The following is a 20,990-nucleotide window of genomic DNA, read 5'->3' on the forward strand; positions in this document are numbered from 1 at the left end:
AATATAATAAAAAATAAACAAAATAGCAATAGAGTAATTGTCATTTAAAGAAACTAGAGATATGCCCAAAATATTAATATAGAATTAGCTTAACCTTTAACATATTAAATCTAACCAGATTATATTTCTGCACTTTCCAATGTCAGTTTCTTCTGTCAGAAAATCTGAGCACTGGACAGTGAATTGCTGCTCACTTCTATTCCGTCTTTTATTGATCCATACTATATTTAACAATTTACAGTATTTGCATAGTTTTAGAAAGTAAATAAACAAAAGAACTTTAATATATAAATATATTTTTTTTATTTTTAGCCTTTTGCTATCATTCATATATATAACAGGATTCAAAAGTTTTAAGCGGCTTGTAATGGAATTAAAGAAAAAACCCATTTTGATAGTCTTGTTTCTGTTTGTTTACCTGCATTCTGGAGAGTCTCTATATTTTGGGGCCTAGTAGCAAGTTCTGCAACTGTCTGGACAAATTGTGTTCGAGCTCTTTGATATTGCTCAAAGACTGCAAAGAAGAAAGTAAATAGAGTAAGTACATTTCAGTAACACTGTTCCATACAAACAACTTTGGAACAAAAAAGACATGTTTATGTGTCTCCCTTTATTATGATATATGCATGAAAAAGAATAACAAATTCCAGAATAACAAATTCCAGAAGATTAAATGTTGCCTAAAAAGGGGAGCAACACCTTAAAACTGAAAAATAAATGATAGCATGGGGTGGGCAAGAAGAAACAAGAGGTAGTATTTGCTTTATAAAATTAAGTATTTCTTCTTTAAAATAATAAACTCCAGTAATGGAAGTCAAGGAGCACAGTAAAAATGGGATTGAGATTAAGTATCATGAAGATCAAATTAGTGGCAACAAGAACAACAGCCAGTTAGAACTAGATAAGTTAAGATAACCTTTATTGTCATTTTTTTTATTGTGGGCACAATGGCACACATCAAAAATGAAATTTAGTTGCCCGCTCTCAAAGTGAAACACATACATGACACATACTGAAACATACTATGAACAACATATGTATAGACCCACACCCCTTCATATACATAGCAAATAAATATTAAATACTGTCCATCTTGAATATATAACAGAAGGAGGAAACTTGAGAGTTCACAAGGTTAATGCTATATGGAATGAAACTATGGCTGAATAGTTGACAATGAATTACTGAATAGCTTCTACCTTTTAGGATCTGTCAACAGTAAAGAAATCAGCAAACAAGAAATAACACTGCAGACTTGATAAAATTGCTTTGGAGCTCTTGGAAAAGATATTCAGCTGCCAGAATATGTCAAAACCTACAAAGAACAAAACCATGCAGGCAATAGTTTTCCTGGAAATTCTGAACCAGAATTTTCATTAAGGCCCATATGACCATATTCCAATCATATCCTGGACCCATAATGCTAAGAAAGATGGAAAGAAAGAGAACAACCAGTAGCAAAGTGGACAGACTCAATTACAACAAGTGTGTGGACTGTTGGAAGATCTATACTACCAGGTTTGAATACAAAATGCAGAATAATATAGTTGGAAGGAACCTTGGAGGTCTTTTGTCCAATCCCCTGCTCAAGCAGGAGACCCTATACCATTTCAGCCTAGTTTCTTCTTAAAAGCCTCCAATGATGAAGAGCCTACAACTTCTAAAGGCAAGCTGTTCCACTGGTTAATTGTTTTCATTGATAGGAAGTTTCTCCTTTGTTCTAGGCTGTTTCTCTCCTTGCTTTGTTTCTGTCCATTGTTTCTTGTCTTGCCTTCCATTGTTTTGGAAAATAGGTTGAACCCCTCTTCTTTGTGGCAGTCCCTCAAATATTGGAACACTGCTTATCAGTGGACACAGATAATCCTGGAGAAAGCCTAACTATACAGTGGATAGGAGTCAACGATGGCATATAATAAATATATGTAAACATGTTGGACTGCAGTTTTGATCTCCGAGCTTGCCGATTTGGCTGCAAATGTTTCATCTCCATTCTGGAGGGGGGGGACTTTGAATTGTGCTCATCTGTCAGAGGACTAGCCTATAAATAGCTTTTTGTGTGATGCAACTGCTAACAATTTTTGTGTGATGTAATAATTCAAAGTGCACTGAAGATACACACACACACCCAAAATGGAGATGAAATGTTTGCAGGCAAATCCCAAGCTCAGAGATCAAACCAACAGCCCAACTACCAAACCGAATTACTAATAGTCAAACACATCTCAATGTAAACATGTTTTCATACATATATAAATAAATATTATATCTTATATCATGTCATATATCATATTCTATTTAAAACCTTTGGGTGAGGACCATAACATCTAGAAAAAGGGGCCTTAGAGGCCTTTATAATTTGAGAGCAAATTATAATTTTTAATGTGCTAGGAGTGGAAGGCTGGACCCAAAGAATCAATCCATCAAAAGTGGAAGATGATTGGAAGATTATAATATTGAATGTAGTTTAATAAAATCAAATTTAACTTTTTGTCTTCCTGATCTCTTTGAGGACAACCACCCAGGACACAATCTGGCATGGAAACAAATGGTGCACCTCTGAAGTATCTTTCGCTCGCACATGCGCGCAAACACATATACACACACACACAAACTTTTCAGGGTACTATAACTCACTCGCTTTAAAAAAAAACTGAAATAAGGGAGTCCAGCCCACAAACGCCCCGTATTTAAATACCTTGCAGGACCTGCCTCTGACTCATCCTTCTTGCTGAGAGTTCCCTCAAGCACGGTTTGGGGTGCCGACTTTCGCTGTGGTTTCAAGACCTTTCGCCGCGCTGTTTCTCTACGTTTCTTCCCTCCTGAGATGTGGGCAGCGCCCCCAGGCTAAACTTCAAAAAGGCTCCTGCAGTTAGCAGCACTCTCCTTGTCCTCGGGAGCCTTTTCAGTTTGGGTTGCGGTGTGTATCCTTCTCCTTGGTAACCAAACGGAAGCAGGCGCCATCAAAGGGGCGGGAGAGAGGCTGCGGCCTGCGCCTCATTGTGACATCGGGCCATCGCGCAGGAGTTCTGTCCGTCGGCTGCGCCTGGGGACCGGCCCAGTCCGAGAGATGCGCGCGGAGTGACGGAGACTTGATGCAACGGCAGTGGCCGCCCCGAATCCTCCGGGGCTGGTTGGAGGCGCCGCGCGCACGCCTTGCTTACCGCGCTCCCTTCTTAAGACGAAGCTCAAGTAATTCTGCTCTTTCAACGTTAATCCAGCTTTTTTCGGGGTAAGCCCCGGAGAAGGCAAGCTTTATGCTGCTGAAGTAACCAGCCGGAAAGTCTCCATTCCACTCAAAAGTGCGTCAAGCAATCCTATGGTTGTGGACTTGACAATGAAGTACCTCTGAGTTCCAAGAGACTCCACTTCTTGCAAAGCAGACGTTTTAAAGGAGTGATATCTTGCTAAGTCTTAGGCCAAATAATTCTTCCACGTTTGATGAAAAATAGCGGTTTGTATCATCTGACCGATGTCTTCGCTCACATTAAGTGTTCCCTAAAACGACTAGGGTTCCCAAGTCCAAGAGTAACTGTGCTTGACCTGCGTTACTCTATAATCACTTTCAGCTCCGCTGATATTTAACTTCCCTTAAATTTTTAATTGTCAAGTTTCGTGCAGTAGAAATGTGCCTTTGTTCCTTAGGCTTATACCTTCCCCTTCTTCCAGCAGCTGAAAGGGCTAACATGCTACTCCTAAAAGGTCACTTGGGCTGAGAGTGACTGGCCCAAATCACCCACTCCTATTCAACATTTCTGCCACTATACTATGCTAGCTTAGCATGACCCACTCTCCTTGCACTTAGCTTTGATAAGCTATTATTCTACAAAGTAGCAAGAAAATAAAGTGATTTTCTATCCCCCTCCTTCCTCCCAATAAGAAATCCTTAATTCTCAGCAGCCCTTCTAGTGCTTAGTGAATAATAATCAAGAGTTGAATAGCATCTTTTGGTCAGATTTTGGTTACCACAAGCTAACACATCTCTCTTCCTACAATCTTAGTAAAGGAAGGTCAGACTTCTCCCCCTATTTGTAGCATATACGGATATAATACAAATATATTTTGAACAGACATAAATAGGTACTTGGATTCTTTTTCCAGTGCCAGACTCTAGAAAGGAAGATTTCTCAAACTCTCACTTTCTTACCAGGTTGTCTTTGAAGCCAATAAACCCTAATAATAAAATTTCCTTTTTGTTTTTAGCCAATAACTGAAATCCCATAGGTTAGCTTTTCTTCTGGTTTAGTCTAAACAAAAACAAAAGTTTCTTTTTACATTGTACATTAACAACAGTGTGTATATTTTGCAAATTCCCTTGGGTCACCATACCAAATCAGGAATCAGCCAAGAACCTCATTGCAGGTTTCAGAATTCCTGGTGTTGAGACAACATGCTCAGGGGCCATAACCTTTCCATGTAATGTGAACTTATTTCCAAGTAATCAAGTGAGCTGTTCTCTAACTGGACTGGATTTGTGGGGTTCTTAACTCAAGACTCACAAGGCTGGGGAAATTGGTTAAGCAGGATTAGAATCCGACTCTTCAAGAAAGAATAGAAGAGGGTAGTCTAAATTCCCCTCATCCTAAATTCCTCATGCTGAAGCTAATGAAAGTCTTCAGGTTTTATCTGCAGTTCTGGGAGTTTTAATTCACATTCCTAGCGTATGCCAGTTATAGGAAATGAAAGCAAGACACCAGGCCAGAATACTCAGACAAATTAATATTTTTAAAACATCTGATCAAAAACTGCTTTTCGTTATTTCCCCCCATCCTTCTATTATCTCCCAGTTACTTGCAATACTAGTAAGGGTATTTTTTTTTAGGGAAGGATCTAAAATTGTGACTGAATTTAGTTGGTGAACAGCAACCATAGAAAAAGAGTCCCACTGAGGGTGATTTGTCATGTTTGGGATTTAATTTCTGTAACAAGGTTACCATATGTCATGCCATGCATTTTTTTATCACAAGCAGAGGTCACATCATGCACATGATGCCACTTCCAAAAGGATTTGGCCAAGCAGCTGAAAAAAAAAGGTCTCACAGGGAGGTTAAACAGGAAGCAATTCATGGCTAGAACAAGCCTGCCTAAGAATCAATCATGAAATTTATGAATACTTGTTATCTGCTTATAGACATCATTCCATTCAAACTAATAGATGCCTCTCAGAACGTTCAAATGATGCTAACATACTCCAGCTGAAGATGGAATAACTATGGAGATAGTTGCACTTCCTCCACTTTGTCATTTGCTTATTCAAATTGTTCATTATAATTGTGTGTCAGACTTGCATTGTGGATGTAATATACATAAGGATCCCACTCCTTTTTTAATCCTTTATATCAGTCTCTGAATACTCTGGTGAGAACCATTGGGAGGTGTACTTGATCCTCAGTGTCTCTGGAAAAAGTCCAACATTTTAACCATTTCACTATGTCAGTTCTTCCTTCTAATTATAAAAACAATATAAGGATGAATTGAATAAGACTCTCTTATCTAGCTCATCTGGATTGTGGATTTATAATCCAATGTATCTGGAAGTCTGCAAGGTATTTTAATCTGACATCAGACACTTTATAGGACTTCAGAGCTGGGGATTTTTATCAGTCCCAGCTGAAGGAAACAATAAATCCAGAGATGTCTCTTGCCAGGTAAATCACCAGCATATTTCACTCTTAAGTAGTCCATGGGCTAATAGGTTTTCACTAAATTAAAATCCAACTGTGGGAGATCCTATGGTTGGAAATAAGACCCATTTTGGAAAAGAAAACAACAACCCTGGGTTCTTCTTTTTCCTTATGACAGGCACACAAAAATCTAGTTAGCATTTCACATGTACATTAACCCTTCTTCAATGTATTAAAATTAAAATAATGGGTCAACCTATATTTTCATCCCCACTGAATGTACAAAAATGAAAGGGATAAAAGGAATACTGATTGGGTTCACATGGCCAGCCCCAGAGCATCTTGGTTTCCTCAACATTACAAAAACCACACTGACTGAATCCACAAGCTAAGTAAAATCAACTATCTTATGGCTCAGTGCATAGCTCTTTCCTCATTAAGGATGCAATCCTATACCGGTATTTAACCAGATATAAGGCCTGCAAACCACCGGCACCCGAAGGTCAGGCAAGGCATTGTATGTGGGTAAAACTCAAGTTTGCGCAGTAACACAACTGCAGCTCTAAATCAACACACTTGACTTTCCCCGGCTTTGAACCTGCGGCCGTGGAATTGCCTATTCCAAGTCGGCCACCAGACTTTATAAGCCACGATATCCGAGCACCTGTAATTTTCTGCCAAGCGGGCCGATAGAAGTCAAAACCGCCCACTTAACATCGGGACGGTCTATAGCACGGCAAGCAAAGTTTTCAGGAGGCTGGGACTTTATGGGGAAGCAGCGAAAAAAAGCGGTGGGCGGCGTAGCCGCAGCTTCTATCACGTGGAGGATCGGCCTCCAGGCGATCGCTGAGGCTCAGGGCCTGAGAAAGAAGGAAAGAACTTCTAAAGACCAAAGCATCATCCGACCACCGTGCAGCCTGCTCGTATGCACATCTACTTGGCAAAAATTCCAGTTCGGGATTCCCTGGATAAGTCTGCCTAGGATTTCAGCGGTAGCAATAGAAGTGCCCAATTTGGTGCATGGTGCTGCGTTCCAGTCATGCGCCGCGGACGCTCTCTGCTAATTAAGAGGCCAGAGAAAAGCGCCGTTCCCCGCCGCCCTCGACTCGACACAGCCTTAGAAAGAAGAACCTGAGGCAAACAGAACAAAATAACTTTTGCAGCTGTCTCCTCCAAGCCTTTTTCTTTCTGCGGCAAAGTGAATCAACAATGACGCAGGGTAGTAACAAATTTAAAGGCCCGCAGCCGCAAGACTAATGTATAACGTCACACCGCATTCTCTGTGACGGAGACTGCGCATGCGCAGCTTTGTGGTTGACTTCTCTTCCCTCAGAATACGGCGCTGTACGGTTACGTCCTGAGCGCCTGCGAACTTAAAATGTTTTTAGTTATTTTTAAGCTATGCCAAAGGACGAAGTGTCTCCGATTTCTTTTTGTGCGTGTTGCTCTTTTTTCGGTTGCAGCTGAAAAGGCGTGTCCATTTGCGCCAACAACCGCTTAGACTGGGTTAAGATACTGGACTATGTTATAGTTTGCTTAATAAACTACCAGCGACTGATTTCACTTTTCGCATGCATGCCCCACATCTCCATTACGCCACTTTGCACGTTACTGTATTTCTTTTCTGAGAGAGCAGCTTTATGCAGAACACTAAAACAATAAGAAATCATAAGCTGAAGAAATTAAAGGCATAAAAAAGAAAATGTGCAATAAATTGTAAAACACAGATTGTGAATAAAATATTCATACAATAGGCTTGACCAAAACATAATAAGCTGCTTAGGGGAATGTTTGAACTCCACTATGTAATCAAATACTATAGAATAATTTTTATTCTGCACAGAAAGGCATTTCTCGACATAACAAGTACCAAAGTATTGATAGAAAACTGCTTTTCATTTAATCTGGTTGGAAATATTCTTATGTCTGAGTAATATCTCTGATTTCTAAGTAATAGCTCCAGCTGAGAACAGTCTATGCCCAATTTAGCATCAGTTACAAGTAGAAAGATTCCATAAAGACATATTTACAGCATGCTCTCCAGTGATCAATTATTCCAATAAGGTCACATGCCATTGTTTGAGAACTATTGCATAATTAAAGTGGAGGTGTCTTGTCTGCATGGCCCCAATGGATGTAGCCAAGTTAGTCTCCAAGTTAATGTGTTCTGAGCTGTGAGAAGTTCATTAATCTTAAATCCAAGATCTTCTCAAGTACTCTAGCAGGTGCAATCTTAACTTGTTGGTCATGCCTTATTTTTCCTAGAGGACTATTCGAAACTACACTTAAATCTATGCTAAGATTGTTCATTGGAGATAACTATGTGTGGAACCCAACCTCCTAGTAATCACCATGAGGCCCCTTCCTCACTTTCACTTTGCATTACCACCCAACCTCCTTCAAAACTCTGGTGCTCCCCTGCAATTATACAATTGGTCTTATCTTATCCTAAGGCCAGAATTTGAATAATCTAATGCAGATCCTCTCTGTTTTGGCAAATAGGTCATTTTTTCCTGCTTAAACTACTTGTTTCTAGGTGTCTAACTAGATGCAGGGAGTGGGTAGAAGCCTGGCAAGCCCTTGGCTGACTAGGCATTCTTGCCCTCATGAGAGGAAGGAAAATATTTCTAGGCCTTGGGGTGACATTCTTAAAGAGAAGTTGTTGTTTGGGTAGCAAAATACTATGGACGTTAGATACAAATAATTCTTATCTTCATTATCTCCATAAATTGAAGGTAAGCCTCTTTACATATGTAGAATAAGTTGGATATTGCATTAAACAACTGGCAACAAAAGGCTGTTAATTCTTATGTATTTGGAAAAAAATACTATTGATATATGAAACATTTTCCTAGCATAGATATGCTGAAAGCAAGATATCTATGCAACTGTCTTGAGAGACTTTGAAAATATTCTCTCTGAAATAAATTGCAGTGTACTTTTTCAGATAATGTCCACACTGAAAATAAGTAAATTTACAAGTGCAGACATACAGATAATCATCCTTATGCACATTACAATTATCCTTATCACAAATGGAAGTAAAATAATTATAATCAATTGGAGATCCTTCAAAGTAATGAAATGTTTTTCAATGGTGAGTTCAAATTTATGATTCAAATTTGACTAAATTTAATAATTCACTCCTCAGTTTTGTCTGGAAAAAATATAGTTTTGTCCTTATTTGTTCTGAAACAGTAGAACACTCTGGTAGATTCACAATAGATTCTATGATTATTTTGCATTCACACCTCTTCTAACATTAAAACTGTAAGCTCTGATTTTTTAAAAAAACAAAAATTTATACCTGCTTGAGTAGAAATTATTGAAGAAATCTGCTTATTTTTACTTTTTAAACATTTCTAACATCAGTATAAAAAAGATGTAATTTCTGCATCCAGGCCATGATCTGTTAGTTGCAAATAAAATGTTCTGTGTTTTCAATTATACTTGTAAAGAGTACTTAGGAAGAGAGTTTTGCATTAGTATGCTTGGTCACTCTCATGAGATTCTTGTGGAGCCAAAGAGGGCAGTGATCCCTGGCAAATGTTTCACTTTCAAACAGAGAGGTACTCCTCCCTCCCACCCCCCAATGGTCAGAGTGAATCTCACAAGGGAAAAAATGGCCACTTCTGCAGAAAAAATATTCACTATGCTTTTCATTTGGCAACTAAAGCTATCCTGAAAATGAATGGAATTTGATATGAGTGGACAAGAAAGCAATGGCAGTAAGATCACCTATTATTCTTTCTCTGAACTCTGAAATAATACAAATTGATGTAAAAGCAAAAAGTATTATTACATAAAGATTTTTTTTCCATATGTAAAACTAGACTGTCAGAGATAAGGCTGAATCATAGCTTTCTCTTGGATATACTGTGTTTCTATTTGTAGGGAAGTTTTTACATACACACAGAACACAAAACACATTTGAACCTCATTCTCACACAGGTGAGTTGACTCATTCCAGGAAAAAAGCTACGCCACTTGCTAGCCTAATTGCATTCTTTGTTCTAAAAATATAGTACTAAAACTATGACTGGGGATCAGGCTTACTTTTTTCATTTAAAGTTTACTTTTCAGATTTAATCATAACTGGGTTCCTTAGAAGTAATTTGCTTGCCTAAATACATAAAAAGAAGACAGATTTAATTTATAGAATGAAATGTTTCAAGATTTGAATACCTATTAGGTAAACAAAATGAACAGTGTTTGGAAGTTCACGGTTGTTAGGTATGAAGAAAGACAATTTCTCAACATTCACTCTGTATTTTCTTAATAGCTACAATGATGGTAGTACTTCATTTTCTATTTGTTTACTCAGAAATTTGGCTATCTGGCTGGAAACTAAGAGACCATGAGTTCTAACCCCACCTTAGGCACAAGGCCAGCTGGACCAGTAACTTTCTCTCAGAAGGAGCCAATAACAAACCATTCTGAAACCTTGTCAAAAAAAACCTGAAGGAATTTGTCCAGATAACCAATAGAAGTCAAAGGGGGCACAAAAAGAATCCTTTTAACATTGGTATGCTATTTACATCTACTGTAGAGAGATAAAATATGAAGCTCCCTATTAATTAAGGTTGTATTTGGTGAATTAAAATTTAATCTAATGAGGAACAGCCATTAACTATAATGGGAATATAATATGCTTTGATTTGACTTGGTTTGCAGACCAGAAGCATGTCTCCTCAGTTTAACTCTAGCAGCTTAGGATCTGATTTTGAAACAGAAGTTGGACTGTTTGCTAATGACAAAGATAAAAATAAAACTGAAAAATATTCTTCCACCTGAAGGACATTAATTCCATATATTCTCTTTGTGGAAAAGATCAGGATTAAAAAGTGTGACCAGCACAACCATGACTAATAATGGAATCCATAATTTAAAATGTCAGAAGGAAATCGGGAATTTAAGTAAGATTTTTTTTTCAAATGGATAAAAAAAAATTCAAGGGAAGTCATGTAGTGGGAGGATTCCAAAATCTATATTAAGGCAAAATTTATTGGGCTTGCAGAAGTTTATAAAGTTAATGCAAGTTTTCCACCAATTCTTAAGAATTCTTCATGAGGCAAGAATGTAAAATCTGGGGGTCGGAAGGGGAGACAAGAAAATTATGGTTCTTGTTGAGGATATATCGATGTTGTATTTTTAGTCTAATGGCAAGTGATTAACCCCAGTACTACCAGGATTAGCACACCCGGAATAAAGGCATAAAGAGATATGAAGCTGGATCAGGAACTTCTTTCTTAGGCTTTGAGTTTATTCAATCTCCCTGAACTTTCCTTCCAAATCCGTAGTCTTAATTGGGTTTTCGCTTCGCTGTTTAAGAAATACGCCGACCGGCAATTGGTTTTCGAATCTGGCGGCGAGCCGTCACTTTCGGCAGGGCGATTGAGCAGGCAGAGGCTCCTCCTAAGAGCTCCGTTTAGATCAGTGGTTGAATCTGGTTTCAATCTGGATACCACTTCGGTTTGGCAGTTGTTGAGTTGCAGGGGAAGGACTAAGCACCACAATCTTGGTCCGGGAGCCGCCTTCCTGCCGGCTACTTTCGGTTTCTTGCTTGATCAACCGCTTCTCCTCAGTTTGGACGAAAGCAGTGCGATCGCTGCCAGATACAGGAATTCAATCGCTACCACTAATTGAAAATCAAAATACTGAATCAAAACCATATTTAAATATGAAATTGTTTCCTGGCGCAGGTTATGAGCGGGGAGAAGCTGGTGAATTAGAGTGAATTATTTAAATTTCCTTGTCTCCCGCTCCATTTAAAGGGTCAGCGGAGCAGTTTTGTAGCTTACCATGTTGTGTAAACCCAGTTATTTCGGTTGGTAATCCGTAGTTTGAAATTTATTCTCTTGAGCGGACTGAACCAATGACGGCTACTTCAATAAAACAAGATTAGGTAAGGATGCCTTAATGTGTTATATGCTCAGAGCAGCTTATTTACTTCAAACTTATCTGTGGGTGTCAAGCTTCCTATATTTATAGCCATAACATGTTAAATTTATAAATCCAGAGAGACTCCCAGACATAGTCCGTCTTGGTATGGTATCTGAATTCTAGCCAAGACTCTGTACAAACGTTTGGGAAACACAGGAATCCTATGGGTGGACTAAAGCATAGTGAGGATAGCGAGATGCGGCTATGATGTCCCTACATCGTACCGAAAGGCAGTGGGTAGAATCGTATCCGGAGAGTTCAACTTCTAGTTTGCGCCCTCCTGGACCAGTCTTAAGCCTGTTTTTCTCTGAAAGAAGTCCCACGCGTTTGGCGTGGCAGCCTGGGGAGAAGAGCCATGTGCCAAGAGTTGTCACCAGACCTCTCCGAAAGAAAGGAAGGTCCCCTTTCTTCTTTGCTTCATCTGCAGTTTTGAAACAGCCAAGAAACCTCAAGTTTAGAAGTTCGCATAACTTTTCCGCAAGCAAACTCCGTCAGGAGTTTTCTCCACCACCACCCTTTTTTTTTATTGGAACTTGAACTTGTTTTTCTGCTGCCAATCCTTCCTTCCTTACATAAACTGCTGAACTGCTACACTCCCAGAGTTGTCCCATGCCCTAAAATGAAGTGGGAGGGAAAGTGAATTAGCTAGAATCTAGACCAGTGATGGCGAACCTTTTAGAGACTGAGTGCCCAAACTGCAACCCAAAACCCACTTATGCATCAGACTAGTGCTGGATGGGTGTGGCCCATTGGCTGAGTGTGGCCCATTGGCTGGGTGTGGCCAATTGTGTGGAGATGGCCCACTGGGTGGGCGTGGCTGCAGTGGTAACGGCAGATTGGGTGGGACTAAAAAGTTTAATCAATCAATTCCAACTTTGCAAGATCTTTTTTCCCCATTAGAAGTTGAAATTGATTGAACTTTTTTTTTTTGCACATGGCGTGGAGGCCTAAAGTGAAAAGGTTTTATAAAACCCAGCTGAAGGCCTAGGACTGGGGTGACAGCGCGCATGCCCACAGAGAGGGCTTTGAGTGCCACCTCTGGCACCTGTGCCATAAGTTCGCTACCACTGATCTAGACCATTTGAAGCAGATCCATCTGGTTTGGATCCAGCTCACCTGGAATGCTTTGATAAACCCAAATCTCTCAACTAGTTGAACCGGCATCTTTACGTTTCAGTGCATTGGCATCCAAATCTCATTCCAATGCTAGGAAAAATATGCTTTGAGAAAAATATGTCTGTCTATCTCACACCAAGTTCGATTCAAAGCAAACACCTGCTTACCAAATAAAGTTTAAATGTTAGGGCAGGAGAGTTGTTTATGGACATAGCCATAACCCCATTCCCTGGCAATAAAAGTCAAGGAGACAAAAATCACTTAGTTGGAGGAAATAAATATTGGCTTCAAGCCTATTTTATTTTAATTTAAGTTTAGCACTTAAAAGAATGAGCTCCCATTTTATTTCCAGCCTTACCTCTTCCATAAGAGGCATAGAAGTCTTGGAAGGAAGTGAGATAAGGGTGAATATATATGAGAATCCAGCATTACCTCCAAGCAAGCTAGGTTTCAGGAGGATCTGGCTGCTGTCCAATAGGGAGATCTGACCAAGGAATCAACCCTACCAGAATGATAAAACTATCTTTATTGAAAGTGAATATAATCTTGCAAGACTGATTGGGCTGTTTCTCCTCTTTCTTTTTATAGCTTTTTTAATTATCTAAACTAATAAACAAAAATACACAGAATTATTAAAGGTGAAAAAGGGAAGAAGCAGAAACATACACAAGAAATATTTAGATATATATCAATAAACTGAAGCACACTTTATTACAGTTCTCCTCCATTTTATACTCTTGGAAATCAGGATGATATCTCCTTGAAATGCTTCCAAATGTCATTTTGTTCCTCAGGGCTTAAAAAAAAAAAAATCTATTCCTTTTGTCTAGGTAAAGTCCTCACATATTCCTATCAAGCTCATCTTCCTTACTCTGACCAGCGGCTGAAGTATTTCCATTTCCTTGTGTTTGAAAGCTAAAAAGAATTGGCAGGACCTGGAAAGAATAGAGCTGGTCTTGCTGAACATTTCTGCACCATTATGTCTTTGATATACCACTCATTTTTTTACCATATATCCTTGGAGATGATTTTGACTGCAGAATTTATTCATCCATTTTATATTTCTTTAAATCCATCAAACAAATAATATTATGTTTTTTTTTCTCCAAGAGCATGAGACAGCCCATTGCACTTTTTTCCTATTTTTCCTACCATCACCGCAATTCTGTGGACTAGATAGGGCTGAGAAGAGAGAGCCATTGTCTCAAAGTCACCAAGGCAGCTTTTATGGCTAAGAGTGAATTGAACTTGCATGTCCCTGGCATAGTACAATACCTTCATTAGTACAACACACTGGCTTCAATTTAATTTGGAGAGTGACCTCTCCCCACTGTTTTTCCCATTTGCATCTTATTGTGTGAATCCAGCTAATTGGGTTTGTGATTGTACTTGTATCTCCTGACAACCTCTAGTTTAATGTCACTGTCCCCGTGATATTCCCTTCATCTCTTCTCCAACCTATGAGGGAAGCAGCCTTAAGTCATACTTAGCCACTCTAGTACAAAAGCAGAGTTTTTTCCTCCTTGGTCTAACACTATCCAAAGACAGAATATAAAATCTGTTAAGTTTAGCTACTATTGGAGATAAGACTGCAAATGGCTGGGAAGAGTATCAGGAAAAGGGTCCTCAGAAGAGAGCACCAGTTTCCTGCTAATGTATCTTGGAACTTACTCTGAAGACCTTTGTTGGGTGCCAAGCAATCTACTTGGGAGATGAAAAAGGCCCATCAATTTTTTTACAAACAAGAATAGGGTGTTCTCAGAGTATGGGTTGGTGAAAACAGTACTATTAAACCATGGCTTGTATCTTAGTGCAACCTCTAAAACCATCCATTACAGTTGGTCAGGCAAGCAAGATTTAGCATGTATTCTCAACTCTGTTATATTCATGCAGTCTCAGACACAGGCAACTAAACTAATGACCCAAGATGGGACTCCTGAAGATAATTAAATATTTGTTTCATATGGACTGCAACTTCAGGATTTCCAGGCTCCTGTATGCAAATCTAGTTGAACTAAGCTGCAGAGTAGATTCCTAAGGGATGTGACCACATTGGGATTAAAGCCTGTTCAAGACAAAACACGGGTCTCCATTTCCCCTGAACTGAAATTTCCTTCCAGGCATATATCATTTACCTGATCAGAGGTGGAGGGACTGAGAAAATTGCTGAATGCTAAAATCTTGTATTAGAATCCAGCCCAGATTAATTCCCCAATCAACTCTGCCAAATAAATACAAGGGAATCAAAGCTGGGAAAATGGATGGGGCCGGGCCATGAACTCTGCCACTTGGGGGAAATAGGCAAGCTTGGCCTGGTTCACACTGTTCACACTGCTTAGACACCTAGGAAGGTGGAACGCACCCGGACTTTCAAGCCTGCCTTTCAGCAAAGTAGGCAACACTTTCCCAAGAGCTTCCAAAGTTTAATCAATTCAAGAGGCAGAGAATCTAAGCAGTAAAATTCTGCAAAAACCAATCACTGCAGTTAAGGTGAAACTTTGGGGCCAAAGGGGCCCTCAGTCTATCCTGAGAGAGGTAAGTGAGGGACTGCAGGAGCAATAACAGCCTGCCTCAATTCCTGGTCTGTATGGGCATAATAGGGTTAATGGAAACTCATTAGCGCTCCAAAGCTCCAACCAGTCTCCCTTCCATTTCTTTCTGGAAATAGGAAGAAAACCAAGGTAGGATGTAGCTAGACTGAATGAGTTCTCAATTATGGATTGTGCTGGATTATTCTTACTCTGAGTAATATGCATGCTGTCCTTTTCCAACATATAAATTCCCTGGTTGCAACTCTCTTCACATGTCCTTCAAAACAGATTGGGAGTCTCCTCTGTGTTCAGTGGAGTCTAGTAATAGAAATTATGAACATCAACCTGAATATAGTCAAATCTCAGCATCTTTATTAAAAAGTAAATACCACCATACCATCATTATCTTTGAGGGTTACTTCTTAGGGCTGACACTTAGAATTTCAGTCTAATGTTTCAGGGCAGGGAATGGTGCAATAGACTTCAGGTTATCAATCGCAAGAGAAACATTAATATTAAATAATGTGAAGATTTTTTTAAACCTGGAGATTCCTGAGTGGTGCGGTGGAGAGGAACCTTTATAAATGTTACATAGATACCATCTTTAATTTCCTTTTCAGTGAGGCCATTGATTGATTATGTGCCTTCAAGTCCGTGTGGATTCTTCCAACCACATGGATAGCCCTTCTTGAATTTGCTCCTGAGCGGAAATTGATGCCAAAAGGCTGCGAGTTTTGAACACTGGAAGGAAGCCCCTGGATCCCCTCTCCAAGTCCGTTTTCGGGCTGCGCTCTTGTTGGACACGAAGACTCTGTGCTCCCTCTAAAAGGAACGGCTCTCCTGGCCTGCGCACCTTCCTTATCAGTCGGACTTCACTTTGCATTTTGCAAGGCAGTTGGAAGACATTCTCTGAATTTTCTACAAATCCTACATTTCCCTGAGAGGTTCTCGTGGCAGGGAAGCAGGAAAACCCTTCCCGACACACACATGTGTTTCCCTCCCCTGAGACCCCCTGCTTTCTTTGAAATGAAGTACCCTCTTTCTCCTTTCCTTTAAAAAAAATATAGCAAGAGATTTAAAGTTGGCATCCAGAAGTGCACTTAATCCTCCGGAGATCCATTTCTTCCACAGGGGCTGAAGGAGAAGCTGTCAATAGAAGCTGCTTGCTGGCCTTTTGGCATGGCGAGAGAGGGGGGAATCCTGGGGGCTGTCATCCGCTGAGGGGAGAAATGGCAAATTGTCTGCCGAGTAGGTAGACAATCCTTATCGTAGACAACTGGAGGTATCCTGCTCCTGATACTTGGAGAGCGGGCGGTGGACCTCGACGCACAAACCCAGCCACAAGTGAGCCCGCACTTGGTCAAACACCTCCTCGTACTCCTATCGATTAACCAAAGTCAGGCTCGCTCGCCCTTCCTTAGCGGGGGGGGGAGGGGAGGTGTGCATACACCTCCTTCCCCCTCCTTGAAAAAATCCCTTTCTGGCTTGCGGGAGATGGGGGGAGGGGAGAGAGAGAGAAAAACCTTGGTACCGGAGGGAAGGAATCCAGGACCCGCATGCCGCCGATCAGCTTCTGTTGATCCTGGCAACCGAATAGTCAGCACCCACGCCGGCGAGAGCCTGAGAAGGGGGAGCTCTCGGCGTGGTCTGGTATCCCTCTCGGGCCTGGCGGGGAGTCAAGCGGTGGCTCTCCTGCATCAGAAGCGCTCGGCGGAGAGATAATGGCAGCCAAGATGGCAGAAAGTCGAAGGAGGGAGGAAGCGCCGGACGCCGTGGCTTTTTTGGCTTTTGCAGCGTCGCTATGGGAGCAAATTGGCCGCCACAAAAGAGCCCATACTGGCTGACTGCAATAGGGAATTAGAATTCGTATCTGAATCGGGGAGGGTGGAGGTTGACTAGGATCGCATCTTGGATCTGCCCTCCCTTCTGTTTTCTGTTTACCAACAGCTGAGGCAGAAGCTGCGAGAAGGCGATATTGAACTGTTAGTTTGATAGGCACTCTTTAAGACAACCCATCCTTTGGGCACTTATCGAGACATACCAGATATACTACTGATATGTTGTTTGTTGTTACTGATGATGTTTAAATCTCATTTACAATGTCTTTTTTTTTTGACATCCATCTTCTTTCTCTCTTGCACACATCAGCAGGCGTGGAATCCGACTGTATTAACGCTTTGTGATAATTTTGCCAGGACTTATAATAATTTGTGGGTCATAAGCAATTGGTCATTTTAAGAATTACATTTTTAACAGGCGATTTTTGCACTTACTTTTTTCCTCTTCCCTACCCGTCCTCTTTTCCTTGTGTGTCAGGAGTTTTGGAACGTAAACTGAAGGGTTTACAGCTTCCTAAAGAGCCTGGTGGATCCAAGTGGGCTTTAAGTAGATATAAGAATCAGCAGAACAACATTCTAGTCAACATTGAGAATCCGGAAATAGAACCTGAAATTTCGGTTTCGTTTGCATTGTATTTTACATGCTTGAAGTCAACCTCCCATACTTAGCCTTATCCACCATCCCACAGTATGAATATATGAATCATAAGGGGCCTATAATTGTGCTGAGTTACTTCAAATTTTGTACACCATTTTTCTTTAAGTGTACTTAAGTTGGTGTGGATTTATACCATCAAACGTGGTTTCATTTTGACTGAGTTTCTTGAAAGAGTTATTCTAGTGCTAGAGGATTACTGCTAAAAATATAACAAAGGGATTTAGAAATAAGGTGGATTTATTCTAAATGTTAGGAATAATCAATGCATGAAGATACCTTGATAAAAATCGTAGAAAAAAAAGGGAGAGATGCTATTTTTGACCATTTCTAAATTCAGAAGTAAGACCTGCGGATCCAATGGAATTATTCTTCAAAAAATCTGCACAGGATTGCATGCCCCAATCCTTATTTCAGCCTGACCAAGAATTTATCCTGGGAAATTCTCTAGTACCTGGGCCTGGCTGCAGCTTCAAAGCAAAACCATCCCAGCAGAATTAAAAAAAGTCTTCTCCTAGCGAAAGTCTGAAACTTGACAGGAAAGAGAAAAAAAGTCTTCCCTCTATTCTGAGTTTAAGAACTGTATCTAAAGCTGGTTGCAGTCCTTTATATCCCAATCTGCCTTTCCCCCAGGTTATGCTTTTCTCTCCCACCCAACACATTTTATCCTCAAAGTAGTTCTATGAGGTAATGAAAAACTATGCAAAGGCATTAGTTGAACCTCAATTTATTAATAAAACATAACTGGGTTCCTGAAATAAATTATAAATCATTATGAACAAATCATAGTAGCTTAGGTCACAATGCACAGAACAAATAATAAACCTGGTTTAGAGATGGCAATATCTTGAGTTCACCAAACTGGCTAAGCCAAATTCAACAAGCCCAGATTATATTTTAAGCATGTTTGAATCAATATCCAGTGAATAGACCTCATCATTATCTGTGAATAATTTGAACTGAAATTGTTTATTCATCGTTCCTGTTAGGATCATCCTCACAACAGTTTATGAGGTAATTTAAGCCTCTCTGTCTGCGGTCTGCGTGGCTCCACATCAATCCTTTGAAATGTACTCCTGAGCAGGACTTGAGTCAACATCTCTGTCTTCTATTCACCAGAAAATCCTGGATCCATGTATCACAAAGATGGGTTTAGCTGAATATTCATAGGACTTCGGAACACTGTGGCACAGTCCTCAACTTTTTTTTTAATCCCTTGCAAGTTCATTCAAGGCTTGCTCTTAACTCTTCTTGCTCTTGCCTTGGATCCCTGTGTCCCCAAGTACTGCAGAAATGCAAAAGAAATGCAACAGGGTTTCCCATCTGCCTGAAGAATTAGCCACATAAATCTCTGCTGCTTTTCTATCCAAACTTAGGGGGATACTTTCTACAGGTCTTGAGTCCCAGAATCGGCAGCCAACACCATCACTTTGAAGGCTTGGTGTCAAGGAAATTAGGATGACTTATATACAAATATGTGGGTAAGAGAATCCAGCATTTGGCTGGATTGTAAACCTCTAAATAGGAGTCGGTCCATAAAGCCACAGAAATGTTCACTCACACTCCTCCCCTTCCCTTTCAAGGAGGGAGCAAGTTTCCTCTCCTAGACTTCTAAACATCAATAGTTGGAAAAAGAAACCAGGTTTCATATATTAATCAGTATTCCAGAATTATATCTTGAAAACAAGTCTTTAAGGGATTTTGAAAATGGTTAGTTCTGGAGAAAAAGAGGGATATCCTTTCTCTTCCCTATAGAAAAGAATATTTGTAACTCCTTGAAATGAGAGGTCAGAGACAATCAGGATCTCTCATTTATCTTCTCTTTCCTTCATGTTTGGCTTCAGAGCTGAGTTCTTGAGTTTTATTCTGTAGATAAGAGTGCAAATGAAAAGAGCCTCGCTTCTGGAAGATCTGTCCTATGATGTGGTAGAATTTATTATTTTAATTCCATTGCATTTAAAAGTCATTAACTCGAGAGACAAAGGATGGGAATTATAATTGAAAGTAGTGATCCGTCGAACACATGGAGAACAAAACCCTCCCAATTTCATTTAAGTTTGTTGTAATTGAAGTGTAATTGAAAATTGCGCATCCAAATTTTCACCCAGCTTTAAAATTTAGCGATGTAAGATAAGGATTCTCATTTTCAAATTTACCTGAGTCAATGGGGGATAAAAAAACCCATTAAGTTATATGGCCTGCAATCAGCATCCTTTAAAAAGGGGACGCGGGGAAACAATAATCAATGCGGTGCAAAAGGGCACTTCTAATTGCCGGATTAAAGGCATAAAGGACTAAAGTCAACTTTCAGAGTAAGAAAAACCACATTTCTCTTAGTTTCGAAAGGCACCTCCTTTGGTCCCCAAACATAAATGGCGTTCCCCAACCTGAGGAGCTTCAGTGAGGGAGAGAGGATGGGACCCAGCTTCCCGAAGGCTCAGCCCCCAGGATCACAAGGGCCCGCAGCTTTGAATGCAGTGCGGCGAGATGTGCCCCGTTGCACAGCAAATTGGCTGGACTTATGGCCGGAAGGGCAAGCAGTACCACCCGCCGAAATAGTTTCCAAGGGAGATTTAGGGCACTATGCCAGCAAGTATTCAGATGCAACCCATTCAGGTCGAAGAGACTAATTTCGACAATCGTGAACTTTTATCTTTTGCGGTTCCTTCCTGGGAATTGTCAGCCTATAACTAATGGAACTTCTGTTTTGCTTTGTAGATTTTGATATCTTTTGCGATGCTTTTTGTCGGAGCCGTAGAATCCGGGTTCACTTTATAATTTAAAATTCCTCCATCTGGATTAAAGAGAAACAAGAATGAACAATTTCGGGAAGGCAAAAAAATGCCTTCGGTCAAACAGCGACCAAAAAACTAGAAAAAACAGGACGGCTACTGCTATCTGGTCGCCGCCTTCGCCGCTCCCCCCCCCCCTTGGCATCGGCCACTTTTCTGTTCTGCCGACCCCAGGCCTTCCCACACCGGCTCCCAATCCTTACGACCACTTTCTAATTTGACGGCTGGAGGACTCCTATAGGGACCCATCAGGCGGGCGGCGGTGATACATTGCGCAGGCGCAAGATGGCTCCTCGGACGCTCTGTGGCAGACCAGGCAAAGCAAATCGAGGGGGCGGCTGCTGAAGAGGAATCCCGCCGACAAGGAAGTGCTGCCTTTTCTGCGAAAAGGAGGAAAGGCCGGCCGGGGACCAGAGATCGGCCACAGCCTTGGTGCTCCCGATCCAGCTGAAGGCTAGGCTTGGCAGCTCCTCTTCAGCCCAAGGAGTTGCTTG

At 40.6% G+C, this 20,990-nt stretch overlaps 1 protein-coding gene across 1 annotated transcript in view; it reads right to left on the reverse strand.

Moving 5' to 3' along the window:
* Window positions 1-3,284, reverse strand: part of SPAG6 (sperm associated antigen 6) — a 60,563-nt gene extending 57,279 nt beyond the window's left edge. Inside the window, exons 1-2 of the mRNA XM_039331651.1 lie at window positions 2,696-3,284; window positions 419-514 (exon numbers count right to left, since the gene is read on the reverse strand). Coding sequence (XP_039187585.1) covers window positions 419-514; window positions 2,696-2,720 — 121 coding nt within the window. The 5' untranslated portion in view covers window positions 2,721-3,284. The remainder of the gene's footprint in view (window positions 1-418; window positions 515-2,695) is intronic.
* Between the last annotated feature and the right edge of the window lie 17,706 nt (window positions 3,285-20,990).

Source organism: Crotalus tigris, unplaced genomic scaffold (genome assembly GCF_016545835.1).
Source record: "Crotalus tigris isolate CLP2741 ecotype Arizona unplaced genomic scaffold, ASM1654583v1 scf7180000024437.13266115, whole genome shotgun sequence".
Lineage (NCBI taxonomy): Eukaryota > Metazoa > Chordata > Lepidosauria > Squamata > Viperidae > Crotalus > Crotalus tigris.